The sequence below is a fragment of the Syngnathus leptorhynchus genome, chromosome 15 (assembly GCF_054491065.1).
Source record: "Syngnathus leptorhynchus isolate UIUO chromosome 15, UIUO_Slep, whole genome shotgun sequence".
NCBI lineage: Eukaryota > Metazoa > Chordata > Actinopteri > Syngnathiformes > Syngnathidae > Syngnathus > Syngnathus leptorhynchus.
Window position 1 is genome coordinate 1,071,267 of NC_141209.1, and position 17,565 is coordinate 1,088,831.

Below are 17,565 nucleotides of genomic sequence, written 5' to 3' on the forward strand. Positions count from 1 at the left end.
CGCACCAAACAAACATGGCCGCCTCCGAGCTGCTGGACGTGAGCGTGATAAACCCGGACGAAAAAGAGCGCGACTCAGCGATGGAAACGGACGAGCGCTCCATCTCAGAGAAAAACACAGAATCAAAAAAGAAAGAAATACCTGAAACTAATCAGGAAACAACGGACCCCTTTAAAAAACCAACTGCGATCACCGCGCCTTCTCTGTCCAGCAAACGCAACCTGAACGCTGCTCCTCCATCCAAACCTGGAGCTGAGAAGAGACTGGCGGAAGAAAACAACGAAGCTCCGGTTGTGGACGCTAATTGTGAGCCATCTGTTCTTCCAGCGAACAATAACGAAACGCCGGACACTGCGCCTGAAAAGAATACAGATGAACACCCAGACGCTCCTTCAGTAAACGTGAAATCAGAATTAAAACGAAGGGTGCTCCAAGCCCAGGTTCCTCCCTCTGACAAGTTCCCTCCTCTCCCATACACAGAGCCTGAGTGGGGTGGCCCTGCCCCGGATGACCTCTATGCCCTTGAAATTCTGAAAAACGGCACTATAGTGGACAAGGTGCTCCTCAGGCATCAAGGCTACTTTGTGGTTGGACGTTTGCCGGTGTGTGACGTCCCTCTGGAACACCCGTCCATCTCCAGGTATCATGCGGTCATCCAGTACCGACAGCAGCCCGGCCAAGGGGAGTCTGTCGGGGAGGAGCGAGGTTTCTACGTCCAGGACTTGGGCAGCACACACGGCACCGTCGTGAACAAGAACAAAATTCCTCCCAATACGTTCATCAGACTCCGCGTTGGACATGTTCTTAAATTCGGCGGCAGCACGAGGTTATTCATTCTACAGGTCTGTCTTGGTTTTCCTTCTTTTCACAATTTCCGGCATTGTGATTTTCACACAAATGAATATCGTTCATGAACAGAGATCGGAAGGTGAAGAAAAAAAAAAAACGAGCACATTTCTGCATGCATTTCAACTTTGCTTCTTTCCAGGGTCCAGAATTTGATGAGGAAGAGGAGTCTGAACTAACTGTCACAGAGCTGAGAGAGCAAGGGAGGAAAGAGAGGGCGGAGCTCGAGAAGAGAATGATGGGAGAAGGTTCCGATGATGAGAGCGAGGCCAAAAGTAAAGGGAACAGCGGCAAGAGCAAAGTGTCCAATGAAGACTCGGGCTGTTCTTGGGGAATGGGTGAGGGTTTTTTTTGTTTTTTTTTTAATGATGGAAGCGTTACCACTAAATGAACACCATGTACTGTAAATTCCCCATGCAGCTGAGGAGCAGCTGCCGGAAGAAGATGAAAACGAGGAGAACCCCTTTTCAGTCGAGTTCCAAGAAGACCAGGAAGCTGCCTACCTAAAGGATCCTAAGAAGGCCTTACAGGGTTTTTATGACAGAGAAGGTAATATGACTTATTCAATCCACAGTCAGAGAGGCCAGAAAATGTTTTGGAGTCTTTCTAATATTGTCTTGGTTGAAATTAACCACTAGGCGAAGAGCTGGAGTTTGAGTATGAAGACAAAAGCCACGGCAGCTGGCTCTGCAGGATCAAGTAAGTGTTTTTGAAGACGGCTTGATCGGTGGTAGAAATGTGTTTCTGAAAACTTCCAAAGCTGCAGACTGATCCTGCCAATGCGTCTTTTCAGGCTGCCGGTGGACGACGCCTTGGGCCGACAGCTGGTCGCTGAGGTGACCCTCACGGGCAAGAAGAAAGAAGCAGCCGTCCAGTGTTGCCTGGAGGCCTGCCGGATGCTAGAAGCTAGGGGACTGCTGCGCCAGGAAGCAGGTTAGCCCTTGAAAGGCACCACATCATTGAGCATTCTAACAAGTGCATGGCTCCACGCGTGCAGTGTCCCGCAAACGCAAGAAAAAGAACTGGGAAGACGAGGACTACTACGACAGCGACGATGACACCTTCCTGGACCGGACAGGCACCGTGGAAAAGAAGAGGAAAGAGAGAATGAAAAAAGCTGGAAAGATTGAGGAGCGGCCCGAGACCCACGACTCGCTGGTAAAGCCAGCAAACCAGCAATACACATTTACAAAGATGGCCGAGCTCAGTTTGGATTGGCCGGGGATCACTTTGGTTTTCTCTTGTAGCTGGCCAAGCTATCACAGGTGGAGAAGGAGATAGTAGAAGCGCAGAAAAAGCTGGGCACCGCCGGGAAAAGTGAGTGGCTCTCCGATGGAACGTCTTAGGCTGTGACGTAACGAGAGATCTGGCTCAGCACTGCGACAACTCGGGCTTTGCTCACCAGACACTCGGGGCTCTTCTGCCGACGACCCGCTGGACGCCTTCATGTCGGCCGTCCGCAGAGATGAAGCCATGGATGCTGTGGAGCGCAGGAAGCTCCACGTGCACATCGCTGATCTGCGAAAAGATGCCCAGCGACTCCGCAAGTTGGCGGAACTCACTCGCCCTTCTCAGTTGCCCTCGCTGGTCCCCAGGTGTCGTGTTACGCTATGGATTCACTTTTCATATGGATGGTCAAATTCCAAATGATCAAACATATTTGTAACTTAACGGAGGCTTCTCTTGAGCACAACCTGATCATTCTTTGATGTTCTAGCGGGAGCTCAAAGTCTGAGAAAGCAAAGGCAACTTTGCCACTTTTTGGAGCCATGAAAGGAGGAAGCAAGTTCAAGTTGAAGACCGGCACCATCGGGGTAGGTGACCCGACAGGAAGGAATATCACATGAAACTGGAGCAAACATAACAAGTCTTTGTTTCTTCTGTAGAAGATGCCTCCTAAGCAGCCAGCCCTGCCTCCTGAACTCTTTAACATGAAAGAACTTCCGCCAGGAGGAGAAGAGGAGGAGGAGGAAGAAGAAGAAAAGGGCGAGACGGCTGAAAAAAAGGAGGATCATGAAGATAACGCACACGAGTTAAATGTTGATCCTTCAGAGGCCAGTGACCTCATATCTCAAGAGACTTCAGGACAGAAAGGAAGAAAACCAGTGGCGGAGACAAAAGGTCAACTGATAACATTTCCTTTACAAAACAATGATTCATAGTTTATGCCACAAGGTGGCAGTAGTTGAATGACACTGTTTTAATTGCTCTACGTCTTGCAGCTAAATGAGTTCCATTATGATTTTCAATTCATTTTGTAACATTCTTATTTATTGAGACATACCTGTATTTTAGGCTATGAAACATTTTTCAATCAAATCTTTCTTTCTTTTTTTTTTTCTTTCCTCATAGCAGAGCATAGTCCAGAAAAGAGGAAAGGTAAGGCTTGTACTGACACGAGGAATCAGAACATCAAGCCCAATCACGAGGTGAGATTGATGGTTTCCAAAATTTGAATATGAACTCGCCGTGTCTCAACAGAATCCAGAGACAAGGGTGATCAGGATCTCAGTCCAAAAAAGAAAAAGAAAGTCATGGGCCCCAGCAGGGTAATGGTCTTCTTTTTTTTCCCTCTCTTCCAAATTGTCTGTCCTACTGTACAAATAAGAGCGGCTCACGGCGGCGTGTGTCCACAGCCGCCCGTTCAGCTCTCCAGTCAATATCCGCAGGACGACCCCGATTACTGTGTTTGGATGCCGCCGACAGGTAAGTGCCTGCCTTCCTTCCTTCCTTCCTTCCTTCCTTCCTTCCTTCCTTCCTTCCTTCCACAGCCGCAAGTCAATACGCTTACATGAGCCAAAGATTGCCAATTGCATATTCATCCAGACCAAATTCCTATTCCTCACTTTTAGGTCAGACCGGAGACGGCCGCACTCATCTTAATGACAAGTATGGCTACTGAATGGAAGAAAGCATGTCATGGCATTTGATGATCAAGCTCACCCGAGACCACAAGAGAATCAAAGTGGATCGGAAAGGACAGAGGTTTGCCGACGCAGGCGGGGATTTCGGGCCAGACACACCACCACAATTGCATTGCGACCTTTTCACCCTTCAGGCAGAAAAGAGAAAATGGCTGCCTGTCCAAGCTGAATTCAGCTTTTTTTTTTTTTTTTTTTTTTTTTTCTTCCTCTTGTCTCTGGCTGCTTGCTCCTCTTTCACTTCAAACCACCTGACATTCAATCTGTATCCCTCCCCTGTTTGGCTCTGCTTGATCACTGGCACACACACACACACACAGTCCCTGCAAAAGGGAGGGAGAGCAGTGAAGCAGCTTTTCTGACCATCTGGACACTTGGATGGCTTACTGGATGAAACGCAAGCTGATAATGACTCAAGCAAGCTACAGTAAGCGGAGTTGTGTGTCAGCTGACGCACACATACACTCGTGGGCCAACCTTCTCCAAGTTCTCTTTTGAACACGATTGTCCTTACGCTGCGATCGGCCATCGTCGCGCACTCCATGGCGCTCGTTTGGTTTGCGGACATTTTGGGTTTCGTTACCGCTAAATACTTTTACATTGTATTTTCTTGTAATAAAATGTCAAGTGTTTATCACAGGGTCGGTGGAAAACATTTATGCTGGCAAGCCACCACGCCGATTCTTCTCATACACAGCGACTGTGACAAGCCACCGATTAACACACTCGGCGCAGTGGTCACAGAGCCACTTGGCGTGCTTAGGCAACCTCGTTAGGGGTTATTAGGGGCACTTACATAAGGTCACTTAGGGTCAAAGCGTGATTCAGCTCATTTAAAAAATACATACAAAGCTAAGTGGTCTGTCTTCACATCATATAAAACAACATGACAGTGCTAGTGTAATATTAAATGTGTTTATATGTGTGTTGAATGATTTGACACTAGTGGTTAAAAAGGGTTTCATTTTCGTCCCTTGCCAACCCACTTGACCTAAATTGCAAATCCAAAAAGCTGACTACCAACCAGTATGTTATGTTCTTGAGGGCTTGAGCTGCGGACTTGTGCCTCTCGCTGCTGGGATAGGCTTCAGCTCACCTGTGGAAGGAAGAACATGCAGTCCAAAACTGCAAAAAAAAAAAAGAAGAATCACCTCGATGCAAGAGGCCACAGAACATTTATTGATTCATTTTGTGCGACAAGGGATGACAAACCCGTCACAATGTTACATTCGTTTCAGTGAAATCTCAGTTACAGTGGCGACCGTGTTTTTTTTTTTTTTTTAATGGATTGATCAACTGGGGCCTGGAGCTGAGAGCTTCCTTTCGACTCACGGGAATGTTATTTCAAGGCATTAGAGACAATATAGCGGTGGTCCTCTTCTACCTAAAAAGTCATGAGGTACAATAGTGAAAAATCAAATGGCACACTACAAGTTGGCTATGCGCAGTACACAGCACCAATTACAAATGTGCAGCAAACTATCGGGTACTCCTTCGTCTCGCTCGCTCGCTCGCTCTTTCTGCAAAACAACGGAATCCATGCAAGGACATTGAAAAATGGACATCGACTAGATGCAACTACGGATGACCTGCATATTCAGAAGAATAACACATCCGACAAATGTGAGCTTTTGCATGGAAACATGAGGAGATTGGCTGAACGCCATCTTTAGAAGTAACCTGATGTCAATCACACCGTAGCAAGAAGCCATTTTGATTGTCTTACATGCATTATTTCCCTGGAAAGTGATCCCATCCAAAGGTAAATTCAGATACCACTTTGTGCTCAATAAACCGTGTTGCTTTCTTTCAATCCCAAGGAGAAGAAAAAAAAAAAAGACCTGAACTATCCTTGGAAATGTTACGTGGAGGCCATTGCATCGGACTTGTACAGGAATAATCAAAGTGACGTCGTTACAGGGTGGGAATACCTGAGTGTGCAAACAAATGTCTCTTTCCTAACAGTCACTCTTTTGGAGAGAAGGAGGGATAGATGGGCTTCATCTACCAGTGGGCTCGTTTCTTCATCAGCACGGAGGATCCTCGGACAGGGGCGCCGTGCTTAAAGAGCGAAAGGCGAAAATGGAGGGATCGCTCGAGTACCTGGCCGGAGGACGACTGCCGCTCAACGTCTGAGGAGAGAGAGACAGAGAAATGTCATTCCATATTGGATTCAGCCTATGCTGCATTGCAAAAAAAAAAAGAAATGAAATAAAAAAAGATCCCGGTGTCACTATTTGGCTCGGCGAGCAAACTCTGCGACACCGAATCAATTATTTAACCAAGTGTCCTGTTTGCGGTGACGATAAAGTTTCTGCAGACTGCAGCATTACCTTGTGTCGTATGCACACAATTTTATTTTTTTGTTGTTGTCCGTGTTCCAAAATGAAGCTAGGCATTGAGGAGTAGCAATTTGAAAGAGGAAAGGACTGGCTATTTTTTTTTTTTTCCCCACATTGCAGGTCCAGTGACAAAGCATTTTCCACTTTCAGACAGACTAATGGCAGAGTGAGCAGGAATCTACTCTTGCTGGGTCTGTGAACTCTCAGTCTAAAATTAGCCCTGGTCATTTTCCTCCAGACAGGAATTGACAGGAAATGACTGTTGAATTTGGCAATAAAGGCAGCGCTTTCTCCGGAACTGGCAAAAAAGGGGGCGGGCCAGGTCCAAAGGTGGACCCTCCAGAAATTTGACACAGATACTTCCATGCCAATGATTTTCTTCCAACCATACTTTCTTTCCCACATCAAACTTCATTGGACACAACATCTCTCTGTGCCGCATGAAACCGGACGCCGCTGCAGCCGAGGGGTGCTCATCGCTTCATCTCCTCTTCACTTCCACTTCCCTCTTCACCTCCACGGGGACGAGGAGGCCCCAGCAGTAGCCGGTGCTGTTTTTTCCCCTCTGCTTTCCATGTAACGGGCCTCCCTGCACAAACTACAACCCCCTCAAAGCCAAAAGGGCTCCCATTGCTTGGATGTTTCAAGCAAAGGGCCCCCCCCCCCATCCAGATCCAATATCTCTTCTGGATGCAAGGCAAGAAACTGAAAAAAAAAAAAAAAGGAAGTCATAGAGGAAGAGAAGTGTGATAGCACAAATGCTCAAAAGCATCTCTGTGCATGCTGTGTGCAATGCTGCAGCTAAAACAGCCCCAACTATAAATGGAAAGTGACTTCATGGCTTGCTTGTAATGGCAAAAGCCTCTTCCTCCTCAGCACTCTCCGAGTTCAGCCTTAAAATGGATGCAGATTGCGAATCCCTCTCTCTCTCTCTCTCTCTCTTCGTTAGCGTCGCCGCCATCCCACGCAAGGTGCCGCTGACGTCACTCTTCTCAGCACACTGCGCGTCCTTCTGGAATAGCCCGCCCTGCGCCAAGTACCAGTCCATTCTGCTTCCCTTATGCACTACTACTATCTAAAAGCCAACACGGCTTCCAGAAGGCGGATGATTCATGTTTGTGACAAGAGTCGTAAACAGCCAAAGCCATTTTAGCGGGTCAAGTGGGTGATTGCGTGATAGATCACACCACAGGATATTTATGCTGGTCTTATTTTCTTGTATGGAGCTGCATAAATACACCACGATTATTTTCATAAGGAATCCATCAGATCTGCACTCATGCTTGTTCGCAGGGCACGACTGCCAGAGGCCAAGGTGCCAGGCTGGGAAAGAAAGAAAGAAAGAAAGAAAGAAAGAAAGAAAGAAAGAAAGAAAGAAAGAAAGAAAGAAAGAAAGAAAGAAAGAAAGAAAGAAAGAAAGAAAGAAAGAAAGGAAGGAAGGAAGGAAGGAAGGAAGGAAGGAAGGAAGGAAGGAAGGAAGGAAGGAAGGAAGGAAGGAAGGAAGGAAGGAAGGAAGGAAGGAAGGAAGGAAGGAAGGAAGGAAGGAAGGAAGGAAGGAAGGAAGGAAGGAAGGAAGGAAGGAAGGAAGGAAGGAAGGCAAACTTGCAATCTTATCATTGTTGCAATGAACATAGGGCAGAAAGGGAATTGATTTGCAAATGTGCACGGGTTGAAATAAATAACGGGTCGTTGATCAACAGTACGCGTTCAACTCACTCGAATCTTTATGGTCCGTGTTTTTCCTCCGCAGTTCTTTTTCAGCAGCATTTTCTATGAAGAAAGAAATTCAATGTCAAATGAATAAAAGTGCACGGTACATTTTGACTTGTGTCGCAGGAGGAACCAACATCTGTGGTGACAGTGGCGGGCGCTCAATTAAGACAACTTGAGTAGGATCAAGGAAGTGAGGCAAATCCAGCTGACTCAACTCAGCTAAACAGTCCGTCAATGAAGCTTATGCAAGATCCTGTCTCCTACAAAACTCCACTATTCTCAAAAGACCACACAATCGACAAATTGTCTCCGGTCCAGGAGGTAGCTTGGAAAGGGGAGCAGAGCTCAGCATTTTCATCTGTAGAAATGCCCACTTCCATTTTTTTTTCCACTTAAGTTGAATTTGCAATTATAATACCTAAAAATTCCACGAACCGATCATTGACTGGCATTTCGTGAAATAGGAAGTTGGCCGCAAAAAACAAAAAAAAGAATGAAATCATTGGGAGTATAACTTCTACACTCCACTGATGATCAAAGGTAGAGTATTGCCAAAGGGTTAATGGGATGGAGACTGGGGCTCAATCTGTCAGCTACCTCTGCGGGCCCCCTATTGTATTCCCATTCCACTTGACTGAGTGTGCACACACACTCGCACAAACAACAAACTCATAGACATGAGGACGGACACATGGAGACACAGGGAGACACAAAGAGACGGCCGGCCGCCTGGCCAGGATGACACACACACACGCACACACACACACAGCGCCCGTCCGTCCTTTGGACCCCTTGCCGAGCAGCACCCTTGCCTGGTGGTGGCGCATATGGACCCTTAAAAGCTGCGGTCTTTGATGCGCTCCAAACATTTCAACTGGATTGTCATGATTAGTACGCCGGCTTCTCCATAACTCATTAGCGGATGCTGTTTTTGTTGTGTTTTTAATCCTCTCCTTCTGCCTGCACCCCTCCCTCCCTCCCTCGCTCGCTTGCCAGCCTTTGTGACAAAACCAGGACGGACATCTGCCGTGCCTGCCTGCCTGCCTCTCCTTCATCCCTCTCCAGCCAGACCAGCGTGGAGGCGGGCGGTCGTCCGGCTCCGCAGAGGGAGGACTTTGTTTTCTCGCGTGTCATTTTTGTGTTGACTATTTTCATTTTGCGGGGATAGATCAGCAATGATATGGCAAGACTGTCAAAGCATCTCCTCCATAATACATTTCCACCAAGTACCGACAGGAACTGTCATCAAATAGCGCAATGGAAAAATTCTGTCCACCCGCCACCAAATGACAAGCTCCGTCATTCCCTGATTCGGTGGAATATTTTGGGAAACACACTTAAACGTCTGACGTATCAAACAGAGCTTTGAGTATGAATGAATCCTCTCCTTTTTAGAAACGATTCTGGCATTTGACAAAGCTTGACCTTTGAATCGGAGGCTGACTACAAACCTGTTGCATTTTCTCGAGATCGAGACTGGGCCTCCCCGACTCTCCGCCGTAGCTGTGCCGATACTTTCGATAAGGTGCCGCCTGGTCAAAGTGGCTAAAGATGATGGGCCGAGTGGCCGGCTGGACCACTTGGAGCTGAAAGCGCACGGGGGGTGGCTTGATGCTGCACGGCGGGCTGGAGCTGAAGAGCACGGGGCTGGACGAAGCGGCCAGACAAGCTTCGCTCTCCACCAGAGGCCTGGCGGCGGCGGCGGCGGCGGCAGCTGCGGCGGCGGCGGGCGAAGCGCAGCCACATATGTTGCGCACCTCCTCATCGCTGGAGGCGCTGCTGTGGTGATCGGCGTGGCGCTGCGGAAGTGCCGACAGCCACTTCCTGTTGTCGCCGTAGCTGATCCGCTCCAGCTCTTCTTCTGAAGAGTGGCGATCCAGATTGGCGTCCAGAAGCAAGCGGAGACGTCGTAAACGAGCCGGGGACGGGGCGCCCTGGTTGTGCTGCTGACTGGTAGCCAAGGGGGTGAGGGCGCAATTTCGCCGTCTCTCTGGAGAAAAATGTATTTTTAAAATTAGAAGGAAAAATGTGAAGGTTTTTATCAATGATGATTGGAAAGTTCTGAGCTAAATAACAAGTGAAATACCTCTGTCAATTTGTGCAAGCTCCTGGTTCTCTCCTTCCGAGTCATCACTCTCACCGCCCTCACCACCGCCATGGTAAGAAAACTGGGAGACACAACAACAACCAAATCCAAGTGGTTAGCAGAAAGAATTGCATTGTAAAGTCAGAATTCAACTCATATCCATCCAAGAGCTTTTTAAAATGACTTCTTTTATCTTGCACAATAACAGTGGTGCTCAATGCTAATATTGTACATCTGCAAGTCATATATGAAACGTGGAGCAAAACTGCTACAAAAGCATGCGGCCGAAATCAAAAAAATAAATACATTGCTATTGGGAGAACGTCCAAGTATCGACGCTTGGTATCGGCGCGTGGTCAAAAGGGTGAACTTGGTATGCATGCATCCCTAATTTTGCTTTGACTTGTGCTCACAGTTAAACGGGCCCCATCCATACAAGGTCATCTGCTTTCTCCTTTGTGAGTTTCGACAGGACCAGAGTCTTTCCCCCAAAGACCCGTCCGTCCTTCCGTCCGTCCGTCCCGGCAGACAAGGACGTCTACACTAGGAGCAACAATGCAGATTGCAATGTTCACAGTTAAGTAATGCGCTGCCTCACAATCAGTAATTACCACTTTGAGGCCTCGCTTAGCAGCTGCCATCTGCGCGCTCGCTCGCTCGCTCGCTCGTGTGCTCGTGTACGCTTACACACCAACATGCAGAACACAGCCGCCTCGACGAATGCACACACACTCCTTTTCTTTCTGAATGGCTTCATAAAAGAGAAAAAAAAAAGTTGCTCTTCAGCAACGGGTTGTGAAAGGCTCGCCTTGCAATAAATGACCCTTTGCATGGTCGCCATGCATTTTGTTGGCGGTTGACATTTAGGAGAAAAGCCCAGAGGCACATTCTTGATAACTGGCAGGCAGGTTAAAGTGTTTTGCACGTTATTGCATCAGACATAACAGTATAATTACCAGCTAAGTTGTCTTCCTGAGAAACGGTACCAAACTCGTTTGTCCTCAGTGTACTGCATCATCTACTGACACACACGTTTGAAATAAATAAATATATCACCGTGCTCTACTTGCAAAATGTTAGAAAGACAAAAGGTTTTACACTGGACGTTTTAGTTTTGTTTTGAATCCACTAACATGGCCAAAGGATTTCCCAATTGAGCCATGCACGCTGATTTGAATTCCAATCAATAGAATAAAAATGGATTTTTGTTCAGACTTGCTCGGACAGACAAAGTGTGTGTCAAGAACAGCTGAATGAAATCCTTGTCAGTCCCCTGCATGGTTGAGCAGCTTGCTAAGCTGGATCAATGGCAATGTCACAGTGTACACACACACTATCAGCTTTTCTGTGGCCCACTGACGTGAACACTGTCCCACTCCCCTCTCATGAACGCACACTAAGGCAGGGTCAAAGATGGCCGATTGTCTTTGGTAGTACAATTAGTCACGATTAGGCTAAGCTCCTGGGAATAGTTCAGCAACACGGCCTAAGTCACCTCCAGTTATCAGCTGTAGTTGATGATGTGAAACTGAAATATCATCATCGGAGTTCTTCTTCGACGGTGTTGAAAAGAGAAAACGGGTTTTACCGTTCTGCATTTCCATTTTTAGCACAGCATTAACACACGTCCATTTCCAACAAGCAAGGTTGAAAGCGCCAATGGGCATGTTTCTGCTTTCCTCTTCTGCAAACCAAGCTACAAATTTGGAACCATATATGTCATGTATGTTTATAACTCCAACTTGGTTTTTCATTTTTGAATTTATACATATGGGATAATTATAGACTCCTATCCAAAATGGGGGGGAAAAAAAAAAAAAAAAAAACTAGGGTTGTAAACTTTTATAGCCATCGAAATCTGCCACTTGCATTATGGACAAGCCACTATTTTCAGGGCATCCAAAAACTTTAATATGCATGACTGGCTAAAAGTTGGTGGTGTTTAACTCCAAGAAAGGCAAGAAACGAGGTTTGAGAAGATAATATACTCTCCATTTGTTTACAGAGGCAAATTTTAAACAAAAGCTTTTCATGTAGCATGCTTTGTTGTTCTATACAAGCGGACTTTGCAAAAATGGTCAAATGCGGGTCCCCGGATGGCATCTGTCGAGAAGCGCTAATCTAATGCACAGCTCTCATGCCGTTTAGACTGCGTGGAATTTCATTTGGTGTATAATTTCATGTGATCAATGTTGCTCACAATGCTGGCATCCACTGCAGCAGCCTGCTGGTCATCATCCTCGAAGGGGGATCCTGCCATCTGTGTTCCTTTCAACATTCCTCTTGCTTTTTTTCCCAAAATTCTTGTCAAATGAAAAGAACTTTGAACCCTGGGATACTGAATTGAACATTATTATTGTCTGAATGTTTTACTGGATTTCTAGAAACATTGATTTTTGTTTTGTTTTGATGCGTTATTGTGAAATGTTTGAGTCTTGCGATTAATGGCTAGAAAAAGAAAAGTGAAAAAGGATGGATGGAGGAAATGGAAAAACCCTCCTCTGCAAATACAGAATTGTTCGGTAGGAAGCCGATGCACTGCAGAGAAGTTGATGGAGTCCAGACGCACAATTGCTCAGGAAAAGTGCTCCTATCCAAACACAAACATGACGCCACAATAGAGATGGCACACTTTGCTCTGGATCCTCAGCCAGGCCTTTGAACAGGAGCCCTTTGGCACAAAATGGCTGCCATGTGACTGTATAGTTGGTCTCGGCACAATAGAGTAGTGAATAGGGCAAGTTAGTGACCCATGCAGAATACCAGCCATGCCAAAAAAGAACCATTGTAACAATTGAGCAGAAAATTCAAGGGCGAAGACGACATGTTTGGACAATTATAGCTCACAACGACAACTCTTTTTTTTTTTTTTTTCATTCAACCACAAGCACATCTCGAGTACATACTATACATATTTTGACATTTGAAAGTTGGAATGATGTGACTAGCTTTTTGGTGACACTGAGCTCATCATTGTCATGCAAAATGGGTCGATGACATTTGGTGTGTTTGTGTTGCAAAGATGCATTGACAAGGAAAGAAATTCCATATACACTTGGAATGGATGATCACGATAAGTAGCAGATGCAATCAGGACTGAACAATGATTAGAACTCGGGCAAACTTACCTTGAGTTGGAATGGATGCATCTCATTGAGTGAGTGTCTTCTTAGCTTTTTGGTTAGAGTCTTTAGCATGATGACCTGACTCTATCTATGGCTTGTCCCCTTACAAATACGATACAACTTCATGAGTTCTAGGAACTTTGCTCATCTACAATAAGGCACATTGGTCTCTTTACAACTGACAGCCGCCCCCCCCCCCTAAAAAAAACAACAACAACAACAACACCGTCAGCTGCTACTGACTCCAGATTGCAGGAAAAAGAAGCCCCCCCAAACTAAATGAAAACCTAAACTGGTTCAACTGCGTGGTTGCGGATGTGCGTCGGTCGCAAACTTATTCTGCTCGAGTTCATTCAAATAGGCGTTGCTTTTTGGAGTGTTTTTCTTCTGGCACTGCAGGATGACCTGACTAATACTCCAGAGGTCATTTGGAATGGTTTCGGGAAAAAATCGCAACTTGTTCGCATTCACACACGCACACATTCACACACACGCAACACACAAGCAAATACGAAGCAGCTGCACGAGCCTTCAGAGTTTTGCTTTCACCAGAGCGACTCGCACTCTGATTGGCTCCTCTACTGCATGACGTCATTTAAAGAACTCAAGGCGGAGGCCAGTTCAATTCACGTTATCTCCTGTTTACTTCCCCTTATCGTATCAAAATAATACGCACTCAATGAAATACGTTACTTTGAAATATGTCTAAATAGTTTCAACGTATTTTAGCTTGCTCTGGAGTACAAATTCAAATTGAAAGGTTCAATTAAAATGTGAAACGCAGTAGTGTAGTAGGCCTAGGTGTTCGTTCATCAACTCATGAGAGCAAGCCTTGCAACCACTGTCGATCCTAAAATGCAGACTTATGTGCGCATATGGTATTCCATGATACCTGAATTAGAAATGCTCAATGGATTTTGATGAATACGGTTTAAAACGACTATCTGCATTCATTTCCTGCAATAAAACGTTGATATTCAATTATTCATTTGCTCCTAGTAAAGTGGGACTTTCGTTTCGAGAGCTGTCTGCTGTGTCTTCAGATCATTTTGGCTTGCGATTGAGAAGCTTTCCAACTTAACACCTCCGGTCGCTGACCTGGTAAACTTCCCAAAGAACCTTTGGCTTGACTCAAGGTCTCACTAAATGCAAATCCAATTTACTTGAGTATACAGCCCGCAAGTCAACATGAACCAAGTGTATCATTGTTATTTGAATTCCAATACTTAAGCACTCTTAAATAAATGTCCTATTGCAAGTAATACTGTATTTTTAGGTTTGCCTCATGTTGATCATCTTGACGCTGACATACACTGGCCACACGAGGGCAGCAGCGGTGTTCCCTAGGAAGCAATGACTAAATGGATTTACAGCAAACCTCCCTCTTTCACAGACTGTCAGTAATAAGGCTGTGTGTATATTTTTAAATAGGACCTCGAAGCTTAAGGTACGAACACTGGGCTTTTCTGCTCTCTAGCGGCACTTTGCTCATACTGCATGGATCATGTGGCAATGGAACACATTCTACTTCTTTTCATTAGTGACAGATAGCTTGGGTGTGAAAGCTATTCATTTTTACGACAAGTCCATCTTTCATTGCTAGATAAAAGAAAAATGTTGCTTTTCTTATGAGGCACATCATCAAAAAAGGCGCTTTCAAAATGGATTTGTGTCCCATAACCTCATGCAGGGTAAATTAGCGAAGAGAAAAGGAACTCTAGGGTGTGGAAAAATCCCGGCTTCTATGACTAAATCAAGTGAAGAGTGAGTGCAAACATCAGGTAGCAGATGCAATCTGGTTACCAAATATGGCTCAACGTACACAGGAAAGCGAGTTTTAGTCCACCCGGGCGATTGCACAATCCGAGAAAATGCGGGGGCAAGTGATATGAGCCGATGATGTCAAGTTTCCCTCCCCTTCATCTGCGGTTGCTGAAATAGCAGCTGACAAATCAATAGGCCCAACCGTTGAGCGTCACGGTGGCCATTTTTAGCGAGGTATACCGTACGCCTCGACCCACTTGGCCTCGGAGGTCCTTGTCTTCCTCATTCTCCGTGCCTGTGTCGCCCACACTCTCTCCTGGATGGCGGCGGTGGGTAAGCCACAGCTTCTCCTCATGTCTCCACTCTTCCCTCACCCACTGACCCAGTGGCGGAAAGTGTGGGGGCCATGTTTGATGGAGAGACTACTTTTAGTAGGCTTCTGTTTCCTGTTGACTGATTGAAAAAGTGATACAAAGCACAGGCTTACTTAGGCAATTATAATTGCAATTTGAAGATCACATTTGTGAGAAATACAACCTCATGGAAGAAAGAATGAGGAAAAACGGTCATGTCACTGCAATACTTTCACTTGTCTTTTATTCATTACAATCTAAACACAGAGTTATAGTTCTGTACATTAGTGAGGTATCATCATTAGATTTTCTTGTGTCCTTGGTATGTAGTCTATTTCATAAAAAAAAACATATTTATATATATCCACAGTCTGGCTTAGACTGAAATTAGAGAGCCTGCATGGAACAACAGAGGGCAGCAGTGTTTTGTGGAAGAGACAATGAGCGTGTCCTTCCCAGTATTGCCCAGAAGACCAACACAGTGAAATCCTGCTAATAAAATGAAAGCAATAGGAAGCACAGCACGCTGAGGCAAACCTCATCACTGGCCCAATTCGCTGAGCCTAACCAGCAACGCCACAATGAATGGAAGCAGGTGGGCCACAGGGTGCTACTTCCTCTTTTTCCTCCCTTGGCAATGGCATAATTGCTGACGTTGCCTAGCGACCGGAAGCATGGAAACAGAAGGTGTCATTTGTTGCCTCAGAGCTGGATTAAGCCAAATTGCAAAATAGCCTCTGATGCATCACTGAGAGAAATGCTTTCTGAAGCTTAAGCTTTGGAAACATACTCGTTTTTAACGTGTGAGAGAGAAAATGCTTTTGTACTCGACACGACCGACACAGAAAACCACTTGCGATGATGTCAGGTTAAATTTAGAACCCAGCTTGACCAGTGAGAGGCAACGTCATTCCTGGTCCAATTATCCGTATGGGGGATAGTCTACCTGGCTCACGTGCGGATGAGGAAAAAAAAAAAAACCTCTCCATTAAAATCCCTGTTCCATAACTTTGCATAGACACGTTCATTTTTTATTATTTAAGAGTTATTTCCAATTATAACACATCCCAAAAAAAAAAAGTGATGAGCAAATTCGAAAAAGTGACACAAAACTTGATGAACCTTGTGAAAAAGAGTCATCTCATCGATAGAGCGAGCTCATTTGCATTGCAGTTCAATTCAGTTTGTTTGATTATTATTTGACCTGCTGGGGTTAATAAGCAAGGTACAGTATAGGTGGGAGTGAGTGCTCATCGTCCCATATGTGCAGTAGGAGGAGACCAGCTCTGTTGATGTTGATGCAACAATTGTGGGCATACAAATAGAAGAAAAGCCAGTTCATTCATTCTTATAATGAAAGCACTTACTGAAGCAGTTGCTCAAGAAGTTATTGCTATATATCTCGCCCACCAGACATTTCAAAATAGTTTCAGGTCATCCAAAACAAGTGCTCGATCCCAAATTTGGGCAATCATTTTCTTCTTTTTCAAAACCATTTTGATTGTTCTAGTTGTAATTTCAGTTTTGTTTTTTTTAGTTGTGATGTCAGTTTGCTAATGACCTACTCTAATATTAACATGAAGGCCCCTAGAACCGCGACCTTTGGTTTATAGCTTTTTGAGGTGCTGTTTTTTTTCCTGATGCTGCCATTATTGGACCCTTTTGTCACCAGCCCTTCCTATTTTGTCTGTCTCATCACTCACGTGTATCTCTTCCACACATCTAATCTCACTTGGCTTTCCTCATTCCACTTCACTCAGATGTGTTCTCCTCCTCTATTGTCCTCCATCTCTGCTCTGCTCTGCTCTGCCTCCAACTCTTGTGCATGCACAACGGATGGCAGCAGCCCACTCAGTCCTCTCAGGGAGCAGAAGGTTTATCCACTCCCACTCAGGCTTTGCGTCATGGAACACAGAGAAATAGAGACAGATGGGAGGAGGACATATTAGCTGCCGGTTTTATAACATTACTCTTTAGAACTCCCTGGTCATAGGGATAGGAGCAGACAAGCAAAGAAAAACATTGAAGGGAACAAATGATCGCGTGGTCGGCTAATGTATCACGTGCTAATGAGTGTAACGGGAAAAGTAACAAAAACACATTACTGCCTGATGTGATTAAAACTCTAATTGTTGTGGCATGTATTGAACGGATTTCACGGTTCAGCAAAACGATGCTTTCTGCGAAGAGCGTCACAAGGAACGTGTCGGTGTCGCCATAGCGACCTGATGCACATCAATGGATGACATCACACCTGACACAATGGCATTCACGCAAGCGGAAAGGACAATTCACTTTTGCTGCTAGTGATGCTTAAACAGGCTTCTTTCTCCCTTTGGATTCAAATTGGGATGGATCATTTTATTTTGTAAATGTCAGAGAAAATGCAAACAAAAGCCATTTTCAAAGTGGCCC

The 17,565-nt window shown here is 45.5% G+C and overlaps 2 protein-coding genes across 3 annotated transcripts; one reads left to right on the forward strand and one right to left on the reverse strand.

Moving 5' to 3' along the window:
- Positions 1 to 8: 8 nt before the first annotated feature.
- slc4a1ap (solute carrier family 4 member 1 adaptor protein) lies at positions 9 to 5,965 on the forward strand. Of its 2 annotated transcripts, none has more exons than XM_085932115.1 (14): positions 9 to 842; positions 989 to 1,184; positions 1,267 to 1,395; positions 1,485 to 1,545; positions 1,640 to 1,779; positions 1,844 to 2,004; positions 2,094 to 2,163; positions 2,252 to 2,441; positions 2,564 to 2,660; positions 2,733 to 2,967; positions 3,199 to 3,225; positions 3,328 to 3,395; positions 3,483 to 3,552; positions 3,699 to 5,965. In XM_085932115.1, exons 1-14 carry the CDS (start codon positions 15 to 17, stop codon positions 3,746 to 3,748), a joined length of 2,322 nt encoding a protein of 773 aa, XP_085788241.1. In that variant the 5' UTR covers positions 9 to 14; the 3' UTR covers positions 3,749 to 5,965. The 2 variants fall into 2 exon arrangements, with proteins under 2 accessions (XP_085788241.1, XP_085788242.1); XM_085932116.1 differs by having other exon boundaries at positions 3,202 to 3,225; positions 3,699 to 5,961.
- LOC147044895 (uncharacterized) lies at positions 4,926 to 13,238 on the reverse strand. The gene is made up of 5 exons (XM_085932117.1): positions 13,037 to 13,238; positions 9,909 to 9,990; positions 9,274 to 9,812; positions 7,826 to 7,879; positions 4,926 to 5,899 (listed from the first exon to the last, which is right to left on the reverse strand). Exons 1-5 carry the CDS (start codon positions 13,103 to 13,105, stop codon positions 5,795 to 5,797), a joined length of 849 nt encoding a protein of 282 aa, XP_085788243.1. The 5' UTR covers positions 13,106 to 13,238; the 3' UTR covers positions 4,926 to 5,794.
- Between the last annotated feature and the right edge of the window lie 4,327 nt (positions 13,239 to 17,565).